Here is a 22,511-nt window from a genome sequence, read left to right on the forward strand (position 1 = left end):
AAAAACTTGACACTAGATAAATCATTCAGCCAAAGTTTTGTTGAATTTGGTCTTGTAAACAGCATTTAAATATTAAAGGTACATGTATACATTTATTACGATTGATTATTAAATTCAAATTTTTTGCTTTTGTTGTAGGTTTAATTGTACAAAAACAAATGGTTTTTAATCTTTTGATTTTGTCTTCTTAGTTAAAAATAACTTAAACATATTTTTCATTGCAAGTTCAGAAAATATTCTTTATTTTAATTGATCCTATATATTTTATCTTCTTCAATTTACTACCAAACATTTACAATGTTGATCCACTTTGAAGAAGAATTACCTGTAACGGTTTCTACAGCTCTCAGTGTTTTAGGATCCACATTCTTTACAATCTCCTCTAAACACCTTGCACCTTTTCTACTATTTACCAAAGCTTGTTCAAGGACACGTATTGTAGGTCTTACTAATCTGTCTCTCCTCCACGTAAATAAAACTTCTTTACTCTGGGCGGTCAAGTCACAATTACATTTGTCTATGTTGTCCAAGTCTGCTATGGACAATCCAAGTTCTGTTCCTAATTGAAAGACCATTTTACCAATATGTGGTGATATGTTATCTAATATTTCATCAGTGGGAATCGAATCTAAGATATCGTCTGGAATACCTTTATGAGAAAAACATGAATTATGCTTTCAAAAGTAGAAATTAGCATGATTAGGTAAACATTTGGTTAAATAATTTCTAAACAATATTTATGAACACTGGTACTTTTGAAAACTACATTTTGTTTACTTTGTTTTTGTTACGTAATTTATGCTGATGACCTATTCACTACAACTACCTATAACTCTTAAGAATTTAGAAATGTCATGAAGTCAAACATAAGCTTTTAAAATTTATTAACAATGCTAAAAAATATAAAAATGTGTTACCATCAATGACCTTTTTACAAAGTTGGGTCCAAAATGGACAATAAGTTTCAAAGAAAACATGACTTAATACAGGGTGGTAAGGCAACATTATGACCCTCTAGCCAACATATGCTAATATCTTAACTTCACAAATGACTGATATTTTGGTATTCATGACACGCTTCTCATCAATAAGACTCTACTGAGGCAGTCTAATCAAAGCAATTGAAAAGACAGAGAAAGTCCAACAAAATAAAGATCATTGGGTTTAAATAGTTCAATAAAACTGATCAAGAATACAAGGTTTAATATTGTTTGGTTGGTCAGACACACTTTTGACTGTATGCAGGAAGCACATGGAAAGGGTTATATTATTAAAGTTCGAAGAATAAAGTAAATCCAAAATTGTAGTGTATTGAAGTACCATTTCAATGCATTGATATTATAACACTTTAATAATATATAGTAATCAGATTTTCATTTCTTTTGAAATAAATACTAGGGAGAGTGATTGTAGAATATTGCAATTAAAAAAGTAAGTTAATACCACATTAAGTGTTCAAAATCAGGTTAATAGAACATGTAGAATATCTTGATTAAAAGATATTGTATCTATTCAAACGTAGACATTCTTCATTTTGCATAATGCATCAAATGACAATAGAACTATGATTTCACTACCAAACGGACAAAGTGCTTAATATGTTTTTTTTTTTTTTTAAATATGCTAGGCGAGGGGATAACAAACGCACTAATAATCATGACAAACAGATAACTTGAAGGCCCTAGCGGGCCTAGGTATGCCAATTGTTAGTATATGTATAGTTCTAATAAGTACTTACTAGATATCATTTGTTTTCTTCTCCTCATCTGAAAAGGAATAATATCAGATATTAAGGGGATAGGCCTTGGTTCAGGGAGACAACTCTTTAAATCAGTTAAGCGTTTGTAAAAGTCAAGTTCAATGTATTTAAAGCATTTACCTGAACAGATTGAAAATAATCTATGTAACCTAGAAGCTTAGAATATATTTTTAAAAATGGTTGACACAAACGTACTGATGATTTTAAGAGTTATTTCCCTTAACCTAGGTCTACCTCCTTAAATAGTTGCAGTGACTGAGCATCAGAAGCTTTTGCACATGTTTAAAAATGCTTATATGACAATGATGAGCAGATCAGCTTAACATAAAAGAATTTAAACTTGATACATCTGAACATTACTAGTTTCAGACATGACTAATTCTGATATCCTTTCTCCATTTCCCTATGCTACACAAGAAATCATACTCTAAAAACAAAATTCTTAGCAAACATAAAAAAGTATAATGTGCCAATGTTTAAAAAAGGTTTCAAAATGAATATATTGATGTTTTTAGAACATCTGCCATGGATCTAAAATGTAAACTCCAAAGAATGGCTTTAACTCAAATCTTTGGAAAGCCGAATGAATAATGGACTTGATATACAAGTACCCGGCCACTTCCACTCTGTGTAATATGTCTGTTTGTACCCATCTGATGAGTTATTATAACCTTTTTCAACTGATTTTTATAGTTCGTTCTTATGTTGTACTGTTACACCAATGTCCCAGGTTAGGGGAGGGTTGGGATCCCACTAACATGTTTAACCCCGCCACATTCTGTATGTATGTGCCTGATCCAAGTCAGGAGCCTGTAATTCAGTGGTTGTCGTTTGTTGATGTGTAACATATTTGTTTTTCGTTCATTTTTTTTTATATAAGTTAGGCTGTTAGTTTTCTTGTTTGAATTGTTTTACATTTGTCATTTTCGGGGCCTTTTATAGCTGACTATGCCGTATGGGCTTTGCCCATTGTTGAAGCCATACGGTTACCTGTAGTTGTTAATTTCTGTGTCATTTGCTCTCTTGTGGAGAGTTGTCTCATTGGCAATCATACCACATCTTCTTTTTTTTTATATTCATGTTCATTTAAAAATAATGACAATAATAAGTGTGCCAAAGCTGGATATGGTCATCTTTGCCTGCTGCATTTCAAGTGTATAATCTGGTATGGACACTTACAGAACAGATCCCCAGACTAATGATATCGCATTACACGATCTCTCTTTACAAGACTTGTAAACCATATGACAACAACCCAGAATAGTAGTTACAAAATTTCAGTGAATATTTGCTAAAACATATCTTAACACACAGTGTGACTTGTGGTTAAAAAAATTCAGTATAGCTCAACTGCTATCATTTTTTTTTATCCAAGCACATTAGACAAAAAGAGACAGAAGCGGCCCTCCATTCCTCCAGCGGCAACAAAAAATTGTGTGAAAATAAATTCCCAATTCAGAAAAAAAATAAAGATACAAAATAATCGATATTTCCGGAAATGTTTCCGTCACTGATTTAGGCAATTACATTTTTCCGCATTTGTCTACAAAGTGTTTTTAAAAAAAATCTGAATACGAATAATGTAAACAGAAGATTGCTAAGATAAGGCATGTAATCATAATTTATATTGTGTGATTATCAGAGATGTTTCTCAATACCTTTGTTCTCGTAAAAGCAGACCTTTAAATAAAATTGAAGAAAATGCTATGGGAGTATTTGATCTCGTAAAAGCATATCGCCCAGCAGGTCAATAATAGATGTTTTTTGTCAAAATGGGTCTCGTAAAAGCAGGCCTGGGCAGGGAGTAAAACTTATAAATTTTGAAAAATTTAATGGGCGACAATCTCGTAAAAGCAGATCGCCCAACAGATATTATTAATATTATGGGTATATAATATGTTTATAAAAAATATAAATCAATATTTCTGCCTGGCTCTCAAATCAAAAATCGGACTGTCTGAGCATTTTTGAAAATACATGTTGATAGATCATTCATGAAATAGTATGTCCACACATTATGGAACAGGTAACACTTGATACAATTTCCGTTTTTACAGGAAAATAATGTTATTTCAACATAGATTTTATGCGGAAAAAAATCCTAATTAGTTGAAAATTCCTAACTTTGATGGTCAAAGGACCCATTTGAAAACACCTGGAATCATCCCTGGAAGCAGACCATACAACAAAAAGTGTATTTTCGGCAATAAACAATGAACATGAGGTAAAGAGTCAGATCAGCCTGTGAGACATATATCAACACCTGACAAGCATTCCAGACACTAAATAAAGTTAACTTATTGCTTATAGTTTCAGACAAAAGTAAATGCACAAAAACTTGAAAATGAACCATGAAAATGATGACAATGGCATCGACCTACTGGAATAGAATGTTAACTTTATAATCATTCCATACACCAATTAAAGTTGACCTCTTCCCTTTGAATATCTCAGAAAAATCTATATACAAGGTTTGAAGCACCTTCTGAAATATTAATCTTTATATACATAGTTTACACCATCGATTAAGAATCCCTATGCATAGCATTCTTTTTTCGCAGGCAAGACAATACAAGACAATACCTATTGAAGAAGAATAACTCTTGTAGTGCGTCGTTCCTTATAGAAGTTAACTTGGTGTTAGTTTTGATGTTAAATAATACAATTTAAGCTATTTTTTTAAAATACTTATAACAAGAATGTGTCCTCAGTACACGAATGCCCCACTCGCACTATCATTTTCCATGTTCAGTGGACCGTGAAATTGGGGTAAAAACTCTAATTTGGCATTAAAATTAGAAAGATCATATCATAGGGGACATGTGTACTAAGTTTAAAGTCGATTGGACTTAAACTTCATCAAAAACTGACCTTGACCAAAAACTTTAACCTGAAGCGGGACAGACGGACGGATGAACGAACGGACAGACGGATGGACGCACAGACCAGAAAACATAATGCCCCTCTACTATCGTAGGTGGGGCATAAAAAACCAGATGCTCCGCAGGGCGTAGCTTTATACGACCGCAGAGGTTGAACCCTGAACGATTGGGGCAAGTATGGACACAACATTCAAGCTGGATTCAGCTCTAAATTGGGATTGTGATTAAATAGTTGACACAGCATAGGTTTCTGACACAGAATGAATGTGTTCTAATGAACTTAAAATTTTTGTTTTCTCTTAGAGCAATTCACTATGCTGTTGAATATTAATCCTCTCAAAAAAATGTTTGAAGAAATTTTCTTTTTTATTGATGAAATTTCAAATGAGAAAAATTGAACCCAATTTTTTAAATCACATCCCCCTTTCCCTTATTCCAAAACTAATCTCAATTAAAATTTCTAATGGAGTTTGCAACAATAACTACTCATTTAAATACATCATAAAATATTAAGATGTAAAAAAACTGCTTGTTATCACTGAATGGTAAAGATTATTTTAATTTATCAGTTGGTAGTAAAAAGTGAATATACATTGTATATTGTATATAACAAAGATTTAAGTTGATTCTGGACAAAGAAAGATAACTCCAATTAAAAAAAAATCTTGCTATTGCACAATATTTTGCAATTAGATATTTCTTGCTTACTATTCTGGACAAAGAAAGATAACTCTAATTAAAAAAAAATTTGCTATTTCACAATATTGTGCAATTAGATATTTCTTGCCATTGCGCAATACTGTGCAATTGAAAAGACTTGCTATTGCACAATACTTAATATAATAATTTTAGATCCTGATTTGGACCAACTTGAAAACTGGGCCCATAATAAAAAATCTAAGTACATTTTTGGATTCAGCATATCAAAGAACCCCAAGATTTCAATTTTTGTTAAAATCAGACTAAGTTTAATTTTGGACCCTTTGGACTTTAGTGTAGGCCAATTTGAAAACAGGACAAAAAATGAAGAAACTACATACACAGTTAGATTTGGTATATCAAAGAACCCCATTTATTCAATTTTTTATGAAATCAAACAAAGTTTAATTTTGGACCCCGATTTGGACCAACTTGAAAACTGGGCCAATAATCAAGAATCTAAGTACATTTTTAGATTCAGCATATCAAAGAACCTAACTGATTCATTTTTTGTCAAAATCAAACTAAGTTTAATTTTGGACCCTTTGGACCTTAATGTAGACCAATTTGAAAACGGGACCAAAAGTTAAGAATCTACATACACAGTCATGACAGTTAGATTCGGCATATCAAAGAACCCCAATTATTCAATTTTGATGAAATCAAACAAAGTTTAATTTTGGACCCTTTGGGCCCCTTATTCTGTTGGGACCAAAATCAATACCAACCTTCCTTTTATGGTCATAAACCTTGTGTTTAAATTTCATAGATTTCTATTTACTTATACTAACGTTATAGTGCGAAAACCAAGAAAAATGCTTATTTGGGTCCCTTTTTGGCCCCTAATTCCTAAACTGTTGGGACCTTAACTCCCAAAATCAATACCAACCTTCCTTTTGTAGTCATTAACATTGTGTTTAAATTTCATTGATTTCTATTTACTTAAACTAAAGTTATTGTGCGAAAACCAAGAATAATGCTTATTTGGGCCCTTTTTTGGCCCCTAATTCCTAAACTGTTGAAACCAAAACTCCCAAAATCAATCCCAACCGTTCTTTTGTGGTCATAAACCTTGTGTCAAAATTTCATAGATTTCTATTAACTTAAACTAAAGCTATAGTGAGAAAACCAAGAAAATGCTTATTTGGGCCCTTTTTGGCCCCTAATTCCTAAAATGTTAGGACCAAAACTCCCAAAATCAATACCAACCTTCCTTTCGTGGTCATAAACCTTGTGTTAAAATTTCATAGATTTCCATTCACTTTTACTAAAGTTAGAGTGCGAAAACTAAAAGTATTCGGACGACGACGACGACGCAGACAACGACGCCAACGTGATAGCAATATACGACGAAAATTTTTTCAAATTTTGCGGTCGTATAAAAACCATGTTCAGTTACAGTAGTAAATTAATGTCTTGAAACTAAGAGTGCATTTGTTTCTAACCCGAAATTTTGTCATCGATGACTATCGTTTAGTAAACGTTAAGCTGCTAGAAACAAATACATCGTTTAATAAACTTTATCGACCCCGCGTAGTCAGACAGAAATAGATTACACTCACGCACTGTAAACAAACAGGTAAAAGTGCGGGAAATAAATAACCAGGACTTTGCGAAAACAACACGTGCTCGTAATTATTTAAACGACAGATGCAGAAACAAATTTATCGTTTACACATCTCAACGATAAACGATCAACGACTACGCGACTATTTTGCGCGTACATCGTTTATGTGAACGATGTCAACGTTGACCAAAAAATGTAAGAAACAAATGGATTAAACGACTACGCGCGTAATCGTTTACATCGCTTAAGCCTCGGTCACACCTTACCGGATAGCCCGAACGGACGCTAACGGATAACTTTTTTTCAATCCGTTCATGTCCGTTAGACGTCCGTTCTTATCCGTTAGGCGTCCGTCCATATCCGTTGCATGTCCGTTAAGCGTCCGTTTTATCCGTTGACGTCCGTTCTGTCCGGTGGAAAATTTTGAGCATGTTCAAAACTTTGAACGGACGTCCAACGGATAAAATGTCCGTTGAACGTCCGTTAGGCGTCCGTTAGGCGTCCGTTTTGTACGGTACTCGTCCGTTTTGTATCCGTTACGTGTCCGTTATGCATCCGTTGGAGATCCGGTAGACCAATTCACCAACGGACGTCTACCGGACGCCTAACGGACGCCTAACGGATAAAACGGATGTGAAACGAACATTAACGGAAGGATAACGGATAAAACGGATGCCTACCGGATGTAAAACGGACAAATGCCAATTGAAATTTCGCGTTAGAAATGCCAATAATTGGTATGTCAGATTTTCTTGAGTGTCATGAATATTTATTATTCGTGATGGATCTTGGAGTAAGAGCACGTCTTCGCTACCAAACAGCTCTTATTCAGGCCAGACTCAACTTAAATGTAGCAAATATAAACCTTATAGCTGTCGAAAGGAGAAGAAGGAGAAGACAAAGGAGATGGTGGACACGACCATGGCTTAGTCCTGAAAGACGATGCAGTTTTGGTCTATATGACCAACTCATGACCGAACTTAGGTGGGAGGATCGGCAGTCCTTTGTACACTTCCTTCGAATGCCCACAGAGATGTTCGACGAGATATTGCAAGTTGGACCTCGCATAGCCAAGCAGAATACCTTTTACAGAAATCCACTGGAACCAGGACTCAAGTTAGCAATTACACTTAGACACCTTGCTTCTGGAGCAAAATATCGTAGCATGCAGTACGGATGAAGAGTTCCGTATAACACATTATCCGTTTTCATACCAGAGGTACATAATATAAACAAATTCAGAAAATCAACTTAAACTCTATAAGACTGAATTACCACACTGCTTCTACCTTGATTTTTTTTAATCAGAGTAGCTCTATATTTGCACACATATCATGCTAAACAAGACGCAATACAAAATAAAATCAACTAAACCTGTTAACTAAAGTGACCCTCGTGTGTAAAAACGTAAAAAAGAATCGGATAAATTGTTCTATTTGTTTGGTACGTGTGACCTTGATACCTGTCCTACTGACCACATTTTCCCAGAAGCAAATATTATAACATATATACATGTACTAGATACAATCATTTTAAGGTCACGTGTATGTGGTTTATTGCCTTTAATTTTCAGATGGTTTATTGCTTTTAATTTTCAGATGGTTTATTGCCTTAAATTTTTAGATGGTTTATTGTCTTTAATTTTCAGATTATTTTGTTCATCCGTTTTATCCGTTACGCTTCCGTTAGGTGTCCGTTTTATCCGGTACTCGTCCGTTGGATGTACGTTCGACGTCCGTTCTGTCCGGTACGTATCCGTTTCATGTACGTTCAATGTCCGTTGTGTGTCCGTTAGGCATTCGTTACATGTCCGTTAGTAAACCAACGGACTCCCAACGGATAAAAATTTTGTCAACGGATAACTTTTTTTTTATCCGTTAGGCGTCCGTTCGAGCTATCCGGTAAGGTGTGACCGAGGCTTTAGGTTAGAAACAAATGCGCTCTAATTGTCTGTTTTTTTCAAACAAAGATTATCCATGGAAAGGGTATAACTTAAACCAAAACTATTCTATTTAAGAACATATATCCAATCTGAAATCAGGGGAAAATTCAAATACATTTGACTTGAGGTTTAATTTATGCAAAATATGTCCTTCTTTTTTTCCTTTAAGACATAAAGACTGCTAGAAATGGCTTTATCTAAATGCTAAGAAATACACATGCCTGAAGGTGTTACCCTTTTTTGAACCAAAACAAGACCTTTCTTTGCAAGTCAAGAAACCATTTATAAAAAATATCACCCGTAAAAAAACAAGAACAATCAGGTAGATAAACTGACTTGAACTGTACTGGAATGAATAAAAACTGTCAATTTTTTCGATGACAACATCTGTAAATTTGTGCAATTAAGTTTATTGACAGGTTGTTGGCATTCCTATTTACATTTCCTGTATCCTTCGAGTTGCAGACTTTGTACTGTGTTGTAATGAATAACAGTGTTTGGATAAACTCAGTAACTCTGTCTGAATTTCATTTTTTTTTTAAATTACCTATACCTTGATGACATTTTTCCACAAATCATCAAATGTCTAATTTTACTACAAAAATTTACCTGAGGGAACTAATTTACAAATTACAATAATTGTTCCTTTTTTTTTCATTTTCATATTCAAGTTTCGCATGGATATACCTATATAAACATGCAAGATGTTATTTTATTCGTACAAACATTAACATAAATATATGCATCGGATGTGATGGTGCAAAAACAAATTCCCCCAAAACAGCTATTGAATAAAAAACCAACGATTTTGAAGTGGATATTCTATTGTTTCAAAACACACAAAATTATTGCCATGGATACAAATTTACTCTAATTGTAAATTGTGCTTCAAACTGGCATTGAAAATATAATTACATTCAGAATTATAACTTCGTACCAAATATTTATTTTTAATCATAAGTTATACTTATCAAATAATAATGTAAATAAGTTATTTGAAAAATAAAACACAAAGAGTGAATATGACGCAATTTTCCGGAATCTTCTGGGTGAAGGTGGACGGTGAGCAAAGCAGGAGAAAAACACGTAGAAAACAGGGCTCGACATTAACGCTTGTCCGATTGTCCGGGACAAGTGCACACAGGTGTCGGGCAAGTAGATTCACCATACTACTTGTCCGATGGGACAAGTGAAAAATCAAGGTCAGATAAAAATAGATCAAATTCAAGACTTATACATTCCCAAAAATATGAATGATTGTTTTATTGATCATACTTAATGAAATAATTATTCATTGATTGAACTAGAGACATATAAAACTTGTATAATATGTCTCTGATTTGGAGTATTGAACATGCTGGCAGCCATTGACCAGGGGGAAATAAGTAAGGGGAAAGAAACCAATGTTAATGTATCTTCTTAGTATAAGCTTCCTTGAATTAGGAGCACCTCCATATGGAGTTTTACCTAAACTTTAAAATATCAAATTAAAGTATGTTTCATTTGATTTTGCTTTTATGCATAACAATACATTAAAAGAGGTTTTATTTGATAAGATCTATGACATGTGATATAAAAATTTAAGATAAAAAAAAAAATTAATAAAATCTAAAAAGGCAGATTTTTTAGTGAAATGTGTATGTACTTCATGATCATATATCAATGTATATACAAATCAAAATAAATTGTAAAAGCTTGTTTTGACATCATCAATAAATTAAAAAGGTTTACTCATATACATGTTCAAGGTGGCCAGGTGTATTTACATCCTTGGTTTAACCCATACCACTACTAAAGAATGAATAGGTCCATAGGGGAACCTAGTGGTTTGGGAAGAAATGATGATTTAATGATTGACAAATGATAGTGACATTGAGTCAGAGAACACAGTCTTGCAAAAAAACTTTCATTCTGAAATAATGAAATGTATTTTGATGCGGTATTCATATAATATTACAAAATGCTCCTTTTATTGGGTACAATCAAAGCCCAAGTGTTATTATTGCATAAGTCATCAATATGTTAGATTTTCAATTATGAATTCGGACAAGTGACTTAAGAGTTCGGACAAGCTGATTTTCTTGCCACTTTCCTGAAGGGACAAGTTAGAAAAAATGTTAATGTAGAGGCCTGGAAAAGGAGTAATTTATCAGTATCGTATATAGCTTACCATACATAAGGTATGTGTTGTTAACTTCATTTCGCTTAAGCCTTGGGCCAAATCTCCAAAACGTATTCCATTGTTTTCTCTCAAACCAATAAGTGTTAAAAACTTGACCATCTGTGTATTTCTTGGGTAATTCACTACCATATCATTCCATTCTGCTTCTTCCATTTCAAGATGAAGAGCTAAATCATGTATCATGAGTGTCTCACAATTAACAGACAAACGAAGCAACTCTGTGTTACTTGGGATCTGAGATAATGCATCTTCGCTCAAACCTTAAATTAATATATAACAAATATATATGACAAATCTTTACAGATACACTACATACAGGTTTGACAACATATGACATATTAATACAATGATAATTATCATATTTCCTAAGAAAATGGTTAAACCTATAAAAAAGAAGATATGGTATGATTGCCAATGAGAAAACTATCCAAAAAAGATTAAAATGACACAGACATTAACAACTATAGGTCACCGTACGGCCTTCAACAATGAGCAAAGACCATACCGCATAGTCAGCTATAATAGGCCCCGATAAGACAATGTAAAACAATTCAAACGAGAAAACTAACGGCCTTATTTATGTAAAAAAATTAACGAAAGACAAATATGTAACACATAAAAAACGACAACCACTGAATTACAGGCTCCTGACTTGGGACAGGCACATACATAAATAATATGGCGGGGTTAAACATGTTAAACCTGTTCTTATAGTAAGATAAACCTCCCATTTAATTGACAGTTGTTAACAGCCACATTATATTGACAAAATTTGATAAGAAACCAAAATATAGTTAATTGGTAAACTTGATAATAATTTGTCATAAGTGTATCCAGTAGTCAAAGGATCTTCTCAATATACCACTAATTTACTTATATTATTCAAAACAAGAATGTGTCCATAGTACACTGATGCCCCATCTGCACTATCATTTTATTTGTTCGGTGGACCGTGAAATTGGAGTAAAACCTCTAATTTGGTATTAAAATGAGAAAGATCATATCATAGGGAACAAGTGTACTAAGTTTCAAGTTGATTGGACTTCAACTTCATCAAAACTACCTTGACCAAAAACTTTAACCAAAAACTTTAACCTGAAGCGGGACAGATGGACATATGGAAGGACGGACGAATGGACAAACGAACAGACCAGAAAACATAATGCCTATAAATGAGGCATAATAAAAACTGAGTATTGATATAAAATGAAAGTAGATGAAAATATTATATTTATACTGAAAAACGCAACTTTTCACAAATTGTAATAAAACACTGTATATATAGCCCCCTCCACATGCTATTTAATGAAACATCTCTCTGACATTGCTGGTACTATTCTTTCTTAACTAGTACAATAAGGTTAAAAAATTAGAAGTTTAAGTCACCAATACATATTGGTTGATATGCATGATGTGTCTGAGATACAAAAAAAACCACCCAAGAAAACTTGTTTTCATGGAATTACATATTAAGATACAAAATGTCTTCTGAACTGAAATTTACTGATAGCTTCTTATTTTATTGTGAAATTTTAACCATGTTAACTGAATGCACATTTGATTGGTGCGTTTTTAGACACAGCGTTTTACTCATAACCCGAATATTTCATGCCCTTCTCGTAATCAATCTCTTTTCTCGGTAGATGATGATGTCATCATTGAGCAGCAGAATATATGTCGACTTAATCATTTTCGTCAGATTACTCGAAGAAATACAAAACCAAAATTTGAAACAGGAAGTTTTGATTGAAATGAAACTATCGATGGTTACCGGTAACAGACATGAACAAAACTGGAAATCGTAATTTTTTAAAAATAAAAAATTTGGGGCGGGATAATTTCAGGGTGGCGGGCGGGGATGAAAATCTATCAATTAATTTTAATTGGCCTTATATATATATTTAAAAAAAATGTATCCATATACTGAACCTTAATCTTGACGCATTTAGGAGGACTAGGTCTCGCTTTCGTGACATAAATTACAGGCGCGACATAAATGCAAACCACATATTAGTATATCAAATCTTCTCAAATAATTAATTGCTTTGAACAAAAGAAAGTTTGCAGTAAAAGTCTGCACAATACTTTCATACTTTTACAGAAAATAAACAAAGATATGATAATAATTGGTTTAAAATAGAATTTCGTCCCTTTTATTCCCAATTGAAGAAATAAGTACAAGGCTTATGTGCATTTGACCAGTTCTTTTTATTTTTAGATTGAAATAATTTTTGTTTTATCAAAATTTAAGTGTACGCCTGGGCGTTTTGACGTTAAAGTAGCTATGCGCCTGAATATGTTGTATCATATACATCTAAGGTATGCATGGGGGTTGACACCTTAGTGGTCTGATTAGTTGAGTCAGATAGGGATGTATCACTGATATATCATGTTAATGCATTTATCATCTTCTTTAGGTATTATTCTATCAATAAACACCTTAAGTAGTGCTCTGATTAGTTGAGTCAGATAGGGATGTATCACTGATATATCATGTTAATGCATTTATCATCTTCTTTAGGTATTATTCTATCAATAACCAAACACGAAGTTAAACTTATAACACATACCTGTACAATCCAGATCACACTGCTTTTGTTTCTATTAAAAGAAAACAATATTTAATTGTTAATTCAACATACACAATTTTCTGTTTCAGAATCTAATGCATTCTGGGTAATATTTTCAAAAGCGTACACCAAAACGTTGTGATTGGTCAAAAACGTTCTAAACAATTGAAATTAAACCAATGACGCAACGTTATTTTCATTTTAGTGTACGAACAATGAGATAACCCATAGTCCTCTATTTTCTGAAAAGGCGAATAAACTGCACAGACACTTATTATAACAAAGCATATACTAAACACAACAATTAGGACTTTTATTAACAGTAACTATGACCTGAATATGTCTGTAAATAGCTTATTAGCTAACTGCAAACCGGAGAGCTGAAATGAAATACAATCAGGTAATCCCCCTACCCGTGCAATGTAAGTTATGTCTTGAAATGTTTTGACAAATTGTATACATACTAGTATATTTAAATCGATAAAACGTTTCCTGATGTAAAAGCCAGAAATTTACAAAATGTAATAATTTGACCTTAAGAAACATGTTAAGTTAATCGCATTTTTGTTTTGTTTTCCAAAAAACAAATAATGATTTTCTTTTCTTTTTTATGTCCTCGTCACATGCTATAATAAGATAATAAGAGTGTGTCCATGGTACACATATACTTCACTTGCATTATCATTGTATGTGTTCAGTGGACCGTGAAATTTGGGTCAAAACTCTAAATTCAGTTTAGAAATATCATAGGGAACTTGTTTACTAAGTTTTATGTTGATTGGACTTCAACTACATCAGTGTATTGTGGTAAGGGAAATTAAGTGATTACAAAATAACATATTCAATGTTAATATACAAACCTGTTCCTGGTTCCAAACCTTCCAGTTGAGTTTAATGTTGTCACCATGGTTACAAACGCACTCATCAGTTTTTAAAGCAATCCTTTCTTCTGGAATGTAACAGATAAATCTAGAGCAGGAATACTCAGTGTGGAATGGGAGTTGACCGCTAACTTTTTCGTGGACAGTGGACTGATAAAATTCTGAAATCCTCTCCAATGTTACATGCAAACATTCTCTGATACTAGTGGCTATCTCAGGTACTATCAGGCCCTTGGAGCGCTTGTGGACTAGGTACAGTAAGATCTTATTTCCTTCTACACAGACAACGATATCATGCTCTTTATCAAATGATAACCCAACAAACCCAGAAAATATAAGTTTCCTTCCACGGTATTGCTTCAATGTCCACATACTGAGACATGCGCATATGAGACGATTCGGTAAGGCTGGAGGTATAATGGTTCCGTTAAAAACAAAAGCCAAACTAACAGTCTTCTCTGGTGTACATTCTTGTAACAAGAAATCTGTATCATTTCTTTGGGTAAGCATACAGGGTACAAAGAATTGTTCCACTGGTAGCCGACTTCCTGTTTTTGTATCATATCTACGCTGTTCAGATACGATATCAAGGTGTATCAGCATATCGAATATGTATTCTTTAAATGGTAAAATTCGACAAAATTCTTCTTGCTCCCAAATCTGATAGAGGTCTACTTTTTGAATCATTCCATTTTCAGACATCTTTTGGAAGGTTTTTCTTGTTTTAACTTCTTTTGGCCAGAATTCAACATCTATGAAAATGAAAAAAAAAGATCAATCTTATGACTTGAAATCAAAGTGAAAAATATACTTGTATATTTTTAAACTAGAGGCTCTCAAGAGCCTGTATCGCTCACCTGATTCTACTTGGGTTTTTGAAATCATATAAAAAAATCTAAAATTTGGCTAAAAGTGACAACAAAACCTCATTTATAAGGAAAGGAACATGTTTAATTTCATTCAAAAGTCCCCCACTGGCGGCCATCTTGGATGACGGATCGACTTAAAGTAACAACACTTGGTCAGCACCTCATAAGGAACATTCATGCCATGTTTGGTTTTATTCCATTCAGTGGTTCTCTAAAAGAAGTCATTTGTATGCATTTCCCATAGGGTCCTATGTTAAACTAAGTCCCCTGCTGGCGGCCATCTTGGATGATGGATCGGCTACAAAGTAACAACACTTGGTCAGCACCTCATAAGGAACATTCATGCAATGTTTGGTTTTATTCCATTCAGTTGTTCTCTAAAAGAAGTCATTTGTATGCATTTCCCATAGGGTCTTATGTTAAACTAAGTCCCCGCTGGCGGCCATCTTGGATAATGGATCGGCTACAAAGTAACAACACTTGGTCAGCACTCCATAAGGAACATTCATGCTATGTTTGGTTTCATTCCATTCAGTGGTTCTCTAAAAGAAGTCATTTGTATGCATTTCCCATAGGGTCCTATGTTAAACTAAGTCCCCTGCTGGCGGCCATCTTGGATGATGGATCGGCTACAAAGTAACAACACTTGGTCAGCACTCCATAAGGAACATTCATGCTATGTTTGGTTTTATTCCATTCAGTGGTTCTCTAAAAGAAGTCATTTGTATGCATTTCCCATAGGGTCCTATGTTAAACTAAGTCCCCTGCTGGCGGCCATCTTTGATGATGGATCGGCTACAAAGTAACAACACTTGGTCAGCACATCATAAGGAACATTCATGCCATGTTTGGTTTCATTCCATTCAGTGGTTCACTAGAAGAAGTCATTTGTATGCATTTTCAATAGGGTCCTATGTTAAACTAAGTCCCCGCTGGCGGCCATCTTGGATAATGGATTGGCTACAAAGTAACAACACTTGGTCAGCACTCCATAAGGAACATTCATGCTATGTTTGGTTTTATTCCATTTAGTGGTTCTCTAGAAGAAGTCATTTGTATGCATTTCCCATAGGGTCCTATGTTAAACTAAGTCCCCCGCTGGGGGCCATCTTGGATAATGGATCGGCTACAAAGTAACAACACTTGGTCAGCACCCCATAAGGATAATTCATGCTATGTTTGGTTTTATTCCATTTAGTGGTTCTCTAAAAGAAGTCATTTGTATGCATTTCCCATAGGGTCCTATGTTAAACTAAGTCCCCGGCTGGCGGCCATCTTGGATGATGGATCTGCAACAAAGTAATAACACTTGGTCAGCACCTCATAAGGAACATTCATGCCATGTTTGGTTTCATTCCATTCAGTGGTTCTCTAAAAGAAGTCATTTGTATGCATTTCCCATAGCGTCCTATGTTAAACTAAGTCCCCTGCTGGCGGCCATCTTGGATGATGGATCGGCTACAAAGTAACAACACTTGGTCAGCACCTCATAAGGAGCATTCATGCCATGTTTGGTTCCATTCCATTCAGTGGTTCTCTAGAAGAAGTTCAAAATGTAAATTGTTAACGACGACGACGACGACGGACGACGACGGACGACGGACGCCAAGTGGTGAGAAAAGCTCACTTGGCCCTTCGGGCCAGGTGAGCTAAAAAAGTACTACTTATCTATGAAAGGTATATGGCTCACCTAGGTCACGACCGGAAAACAAACTTATCTTAATACATCAATAAAATGTCCTATCTTAGGAGTAATTAACTTTCCTTATGAAAGGCATTTGATGATCAAAATAGTATCCTTTCTCATTTGGAAGAACGTTATCCCATTAAACATATTCTATATTTAGAAACCATGAAATTCTATAGTTATACCTATACCTTTATGATTATGAAATATCTGTTTCAGTTTTAACTAAAAAAATGTGGTTTTTTTTCAAAGTTTGCAATTATGTTTTTAGAAAACGCAAGTTCAAACAGCCATTTTCTCCAAAGTTTCAAAAACATGATAAAATAATTATCTATAATTTAACAAGAAGGCCGCTGTGAATAAAAAAAAAGATTAATTTTGACTAATTGCTTAATAAAAGGTTCTTACAAACCAACACAAAGATAAGTGAAGGGCACCAGTTTAAACAGTCCCCAGTGCTCTAAATAGTAAACAATATTTTAGTTAGTTGTTTTTTTTACCAGGAATATTATTACTACTCAATGAAAATATATACACACCAGTAATGAAAGATCTCATAACTTCAACCATAAGAAGGGGACTTATGATAACGTTATCCCTCAGCTGTGGGGTGTCAAAATAGACAATCTTTCCTAGAGAATGCTGAAAATGTAGGAAATCAGTCAGCTGTTCAGCAGACAGGACAGACACCTCGCTAATGTCATTTAATTCTTTTATTTCAGCCAATGACATAATTTGTTTCCCTTCTGCCACCAGTTCAGCGATCTCGAGCTCCAGTGGAACACATGCGTTCGGCATCCTTTCACCCCAACATGGGTGGTTGAATGTAAGTTCTGTAATTGTATTCTTCAGAACTTCTATTTCAGGGTCAGCTTGATTTTTGGCATTGACAAATATTAGAGGCCTATGGACCAGATGATGTTGTCCTTCATGGTCTTTAAACAACTCCTCAATTCCACTATAAAGCTCTTCACGTCGTGTCTCAACATTCTCCTGTAAATATAAAAAGTTGACAGATAAATACACTACCGGTAAATACACAGTTAAAATCCTGTATCACATACAATGATGTATAGATTAATACACTACCGGTAAATACACAGTTAAGATCCTGTATCGCATTCCATGATGTATATGCATCTTCAATGGCGGCATATTCCAACTACAATATAATCAGATTTATCTCAAATTTTCAAATTACATACAGCTACTCTTACAGGTCAATTTTATACTTTCAACCAAGATCTCATACTTTTAAAGAACAATACATGTCTTTTCAAAGATGTTAGAGGCAAATATATTTGAAAGTCAAAACGTAATACATATGTTAAAGAGTTGGTGAAATCAAAAAGGATATATAGCCAAATCTGGACAACGAATGCATTCAAACGATTCATACTTTATTTTGAAATAAGTTCATTTTTTTATAAGTGCAACTTAAAATTAAAAAATATCCAGACATGGGAGTTTGTCGAGAAGTGCAGAGTTTCTTATTGACAACACATGTCATTTGTTAAAATGAAACTGACTTAAAAAACAAACTTGAATATTTCAACTGAGCAATTGTTTTAATGAACAACCAATGAATAACTAAGAGAGTTGTTAGCCAAGGGACCAAAATATAGAATCCCCCAGCCCATCAACTGGAAAAAGAATTTCAAGTTACTGATGGATGCAGTTGAGGACTATGCAAGAAAATGGGTAAAGCGCGAACCAGACGAACCAGAACTGGATACTTTGTCTGAATGGATCAAAGCTATTCGATCATGCATTCAGAGGCGCATACAAAAACTACGATGTAATATGAGTACTAAAGTTTCTAACCCTTTCAAGAATCTGGAGGTTGTGGATGCTTTATCCTCTTTGCATGACAAATATGTCGTTGTTCCAGCAGATAAAGCCTCCAATAATATTGTCTTCATATGTAAAAAACATTATTTGCAATGTCTCACTACAGAGCTTGGAATTGATAAAACTACTGGTAATCCTACATATTCTTTAACATCATTTACCAAGGACGAAATTTTACAAAATCATAAATCTGTCCTTCTTTCTTTTGGTATCAACATCAAAGAAAACGAAGAAAACTTGCCTTCATTATACTGGATACCCAAATTACACAAAACTCCATATAAAGAACGATACATAGCTGGGTCTTCAAAATGTTCAACCAAACATCTTTCTAAAGTACTGACCACTATTCTTTCGACAGTTAAAGATGGGCTTCAAAAATATTGTGAGGAGATATATTCTACCAGTGGTGTTAACCAGATGTGGATTCTCAAAAATTCGAAAGATCTACTGCTTAACCTTCAATCACAATCTTTGCAATTTTGCAGCAACATAAAAACTTTTGATTTTTCTACGCTATATACTACTATTCCCCATGCTCAGTTGAAAGATCGACTACACCATCTCATAAAACAGAGCTTTTTCTATAAAAATGGAAATCGTAGATACAAATTTCTTGTTTTGGGTTACAATAATTCATATTTTGTGAAAAATCACACTGAATCTCCCAGAAAATATACAGAAGATGATATTATCAAAATGCTGGACTTTTTGATCGACAATATATTTGTTGAGTTTGGAGGATTTATATTTCAACAGACAGTCGGTATTCCAATGGGTACTAATTGTGCACCCCTGCTGGCTGATTTGTTTTTGTACTCGTATGAAGCAGAATTCATTCAGAACCTTCTAAAAGACAAAAAGAAAAAGCACCTTGCGAAATTCTTTAATTTTACTTTCCGATATATTGATGATGTTCTATCATTGAATAACCCATATTTCAGCCAATACTTACATCTCATATATCCAAGTGAACTTGAAATTAAGGATACCACTGATACTAGAAGGACTGCTTCATACCTTGATCTTTTCCTCAATATTGACGTAGATGGACGACTTCACACGAAAATCTATGATAAACGGGACGATTTCAACTTCCCAATTATCAATTTCCCATTTCTCAGCAGTAACATACCCTCTGCCCCTTCGTATGGTGTTTACATATCACAATTGATACGTTATTCACGTGCTTGTTCACACTATACGGACTTCATATACAGGAGTGTGCTCCTTACGCAGAAACTGCTCCAACAAAGTTATGAGGAGGACAGATTAAAATTGACACTCCGTAAATTTTATGGACACCATCACGATTTGGTGGATCCATACGATGTTTCGTTGACCAAACTAGCTAAGGACATTTTTACCACATGGTAGATTGTGTTTTGTCATAATGTCGTCTAATCTTTTAATTACCAAACGTGACTTATTCCCGATTGTGACTGTTTTGCCGAGTGTGAACTCGCATTACTATAAGACGTGGTACGGTACTTATACATCCCAAATTCATGTATTTAGTTTAAATGTTTAATGTTATATTTGTAATTCTCATCGGATTTTGTCAAATGTGTTGACGTCTTTTCTATTATATTTCTGTGTTATGGTAAAGAAAATTAATCACCGCCTTCATTTATCAGATTTGATTTCGTTCAAAGTAATCAGTACGATATTTTACGTTTGAAGTTAGATTCATAACAAACCTGACATAGTTTTATAATATAGTTAATTGCTACCTCAGTTTTATATTAATAAGAATTAAAATGTGCTTTGTTATTAAATGCAATATCAGTATTTAGTTCAAATATATAATCTTAAATTAATCCTAATTCTAATGACGTCATTTTTTCGTCATTTTTCATTTTTTGATGCTCTGTTTTACTAATTCTAATGACGTCATTTTTTCGTCATTTTTCAGTTTCAAATAGGACGTCACTTGGCGTAGAGGTTTAAACGTATTTGGATGTGTCTACTTTTGTGTTTCAAATGTCTGGTTATGTAAATGTATTTCAGTTGTTTCCTGTAATTAGTTAATACTTCAGCTTTATCATGTACATCTTTTGAATATTCATTTTATTAAATTTACTGTTTGCAAAAGTATAAATTACTCTAAATTATAGGGATTTTCTGGTAACTTAACGGAAAACCCTTGCCGTTTTTGGCACAACCTTTTTGATCTTTTGGTCCTCGATGCTGTTCAACTTTGTACTCGTTTCGGCTTTCAAACTTTTGTATCTGTGCGTCACACATAGGTCTTGTGTGGACAAAATACACTTCTGGCGTATTAAAATTTTGAACTTGTTGCCTTTTGTTGACTGTTGTTCGTGTGATTCTTTGTCAATTGTGTTCTCCAATTTATTTATATTGTAGTCCTGTGATGTCATTTTGATGTTATATTTCACATGGCCATAAAAGTGCGAGGTTTGGCATGCCACAAAACCAGGTTCAACCCACCATTTTTTCCTTTAAAAATGCCCTGTACCAAGTCAGGAATATGGTCATTGTTATATTATAGTTCGTTTCTGTGTGTATTACATTATAACGTTGTGTCGTTTGTTTTCTCTTATTTTTGAGTGTAAATTCACATTGCGATAAGACGTGTCACGGTACTTGTCTATCCCAAATTCATGTATTTGGTTTTGATGTTATATATATATGTTATATTTGTTATTCTCGTGGGATTTTGTCTATATGTGTTACATTTTAGTGTTATGTCGTTGTTCTCCTCTTATATTTAATGCGTTTCCCTCGGTTTTAGTTTGTTATCCCGATTTTGTTTTTTGTCCATGGATTTATGAGTTTTGAACAGCGGTATACTACTGTTGCCTTTATTTAAGTCATTAGACCATGATTGAGAGTGGCAGGGCCAATAATATCCATGGAAATGAGATGTATCAAATTGAATATGGAATATCTTTATCTATTAGTGGTTTTTCATAATTATCTTCTACTCTGTTTAAAGGCCTTGTAATCTCATCTTTTGTGTATTACCCAAAGTCAAAAGGGAATTTGTTCTTTCAATCGTGTAGTTTCATACAAAATGGTTTAAGACAAATGAATAATATCATTATGTAAGCACACAAGCTCTAACAGTTTATACACTTTTTCAAGTGTTTCAAATGGCAATAACTTACTACCGTATAGCTGATATTAGATCACTCACCCTTGGTACTTTGTCCTTGTGAGTGGCGACAAACAAGATCTTCGGAATGCCTGCATATACAACCTTGCAGTAGGTCAGGATGGAATTTACCCAATATTGCAAGAATACTGAAAAAAAATAAAATCTGTAATAAAAGAAGTTTAAAGAGGGGCAAAAGATACCAGAGGGACAGTTAAACTCATTAATCAAAAATAAAATGACAATGTCATGGCTAAATAAACTAGAGGCTCTCAAGAGCCTGTATCGCTCACCTGACTCTACTTGGGTTTTTGAAATCATATAAAACTAGAGGCTCTAAAGAGCATGTGTCGCTCACCTTGGTATATGTGAATATTAAACAAAAGAAACAGATGGATTCATGACAAAATTGTGTTTTGGTGATGGTGATGTGTTTGTACATCTTACTTTACTGAACATTCTTGCTGCTTACAATTATCTCTATCTATAATGAACTTGGCCCAA

At 34.0% G+C, this 22,511-nt stretch overlaps 1 protein-coding gene across 1 annotated transcript in view; it reads right to left on the reverse strand.

Annotated features, from left to right (window-relative positions):
• Positions 1–267: 267 nt before the first annotated feature.
• The window catches only part of LOC143083887 (uncharacterized), a 46,541-nt gene continuing 24,297 nt past the window's right edge, over positions 268–22,511 (reverse strand). Inside the window, exons 5-11 of the mRNA XM_076260264.1 lie at positions 22,050–22,156; positions 17,578–18,031; positions 14,462–15,234; positions 13,602–13,632; positions 11,020–11,291; positions 1,739–1,766; positions 268–649 (exon numbers count right to left, since the gene is read on the reverse strand). Of these exons, the coding sequence (XP_076116379.1) occupies positions 282–649; positions 1,739–1,766; positions 11,020–11,291; positions 13,602–13,632; positions 14,462–15,234; positions 17,578–18,031; positions 22,050–22,156 (2,033 nt within the window). The 3' untranslated portion in view covers positions 268–281. The remainder of the gene's footprint in view (positions 650–1,738; positions 1,767–11,019; positions 11,292–13,601; positions 13,633–14,461; positions 15,235–17,577; positions 18,032–22,049; positions 22,157–22,511) is intronic.

The sequence above is a fragment of the Mytilus galloprovincialis genome, chromosome 7, assembly GCF_965363235.1.
Source record: "Mytilus galloprovincialis chromosome 7, xbMytGall1.hap1.1, whole genome shotgun sequence".
Taxonomy (NCBI): Eukaryota; Metazoa; Mollusca; class Bivalvia; order Mytilida; family Mytilidae; genus Mytilus; species Mytilus galloprovincialis.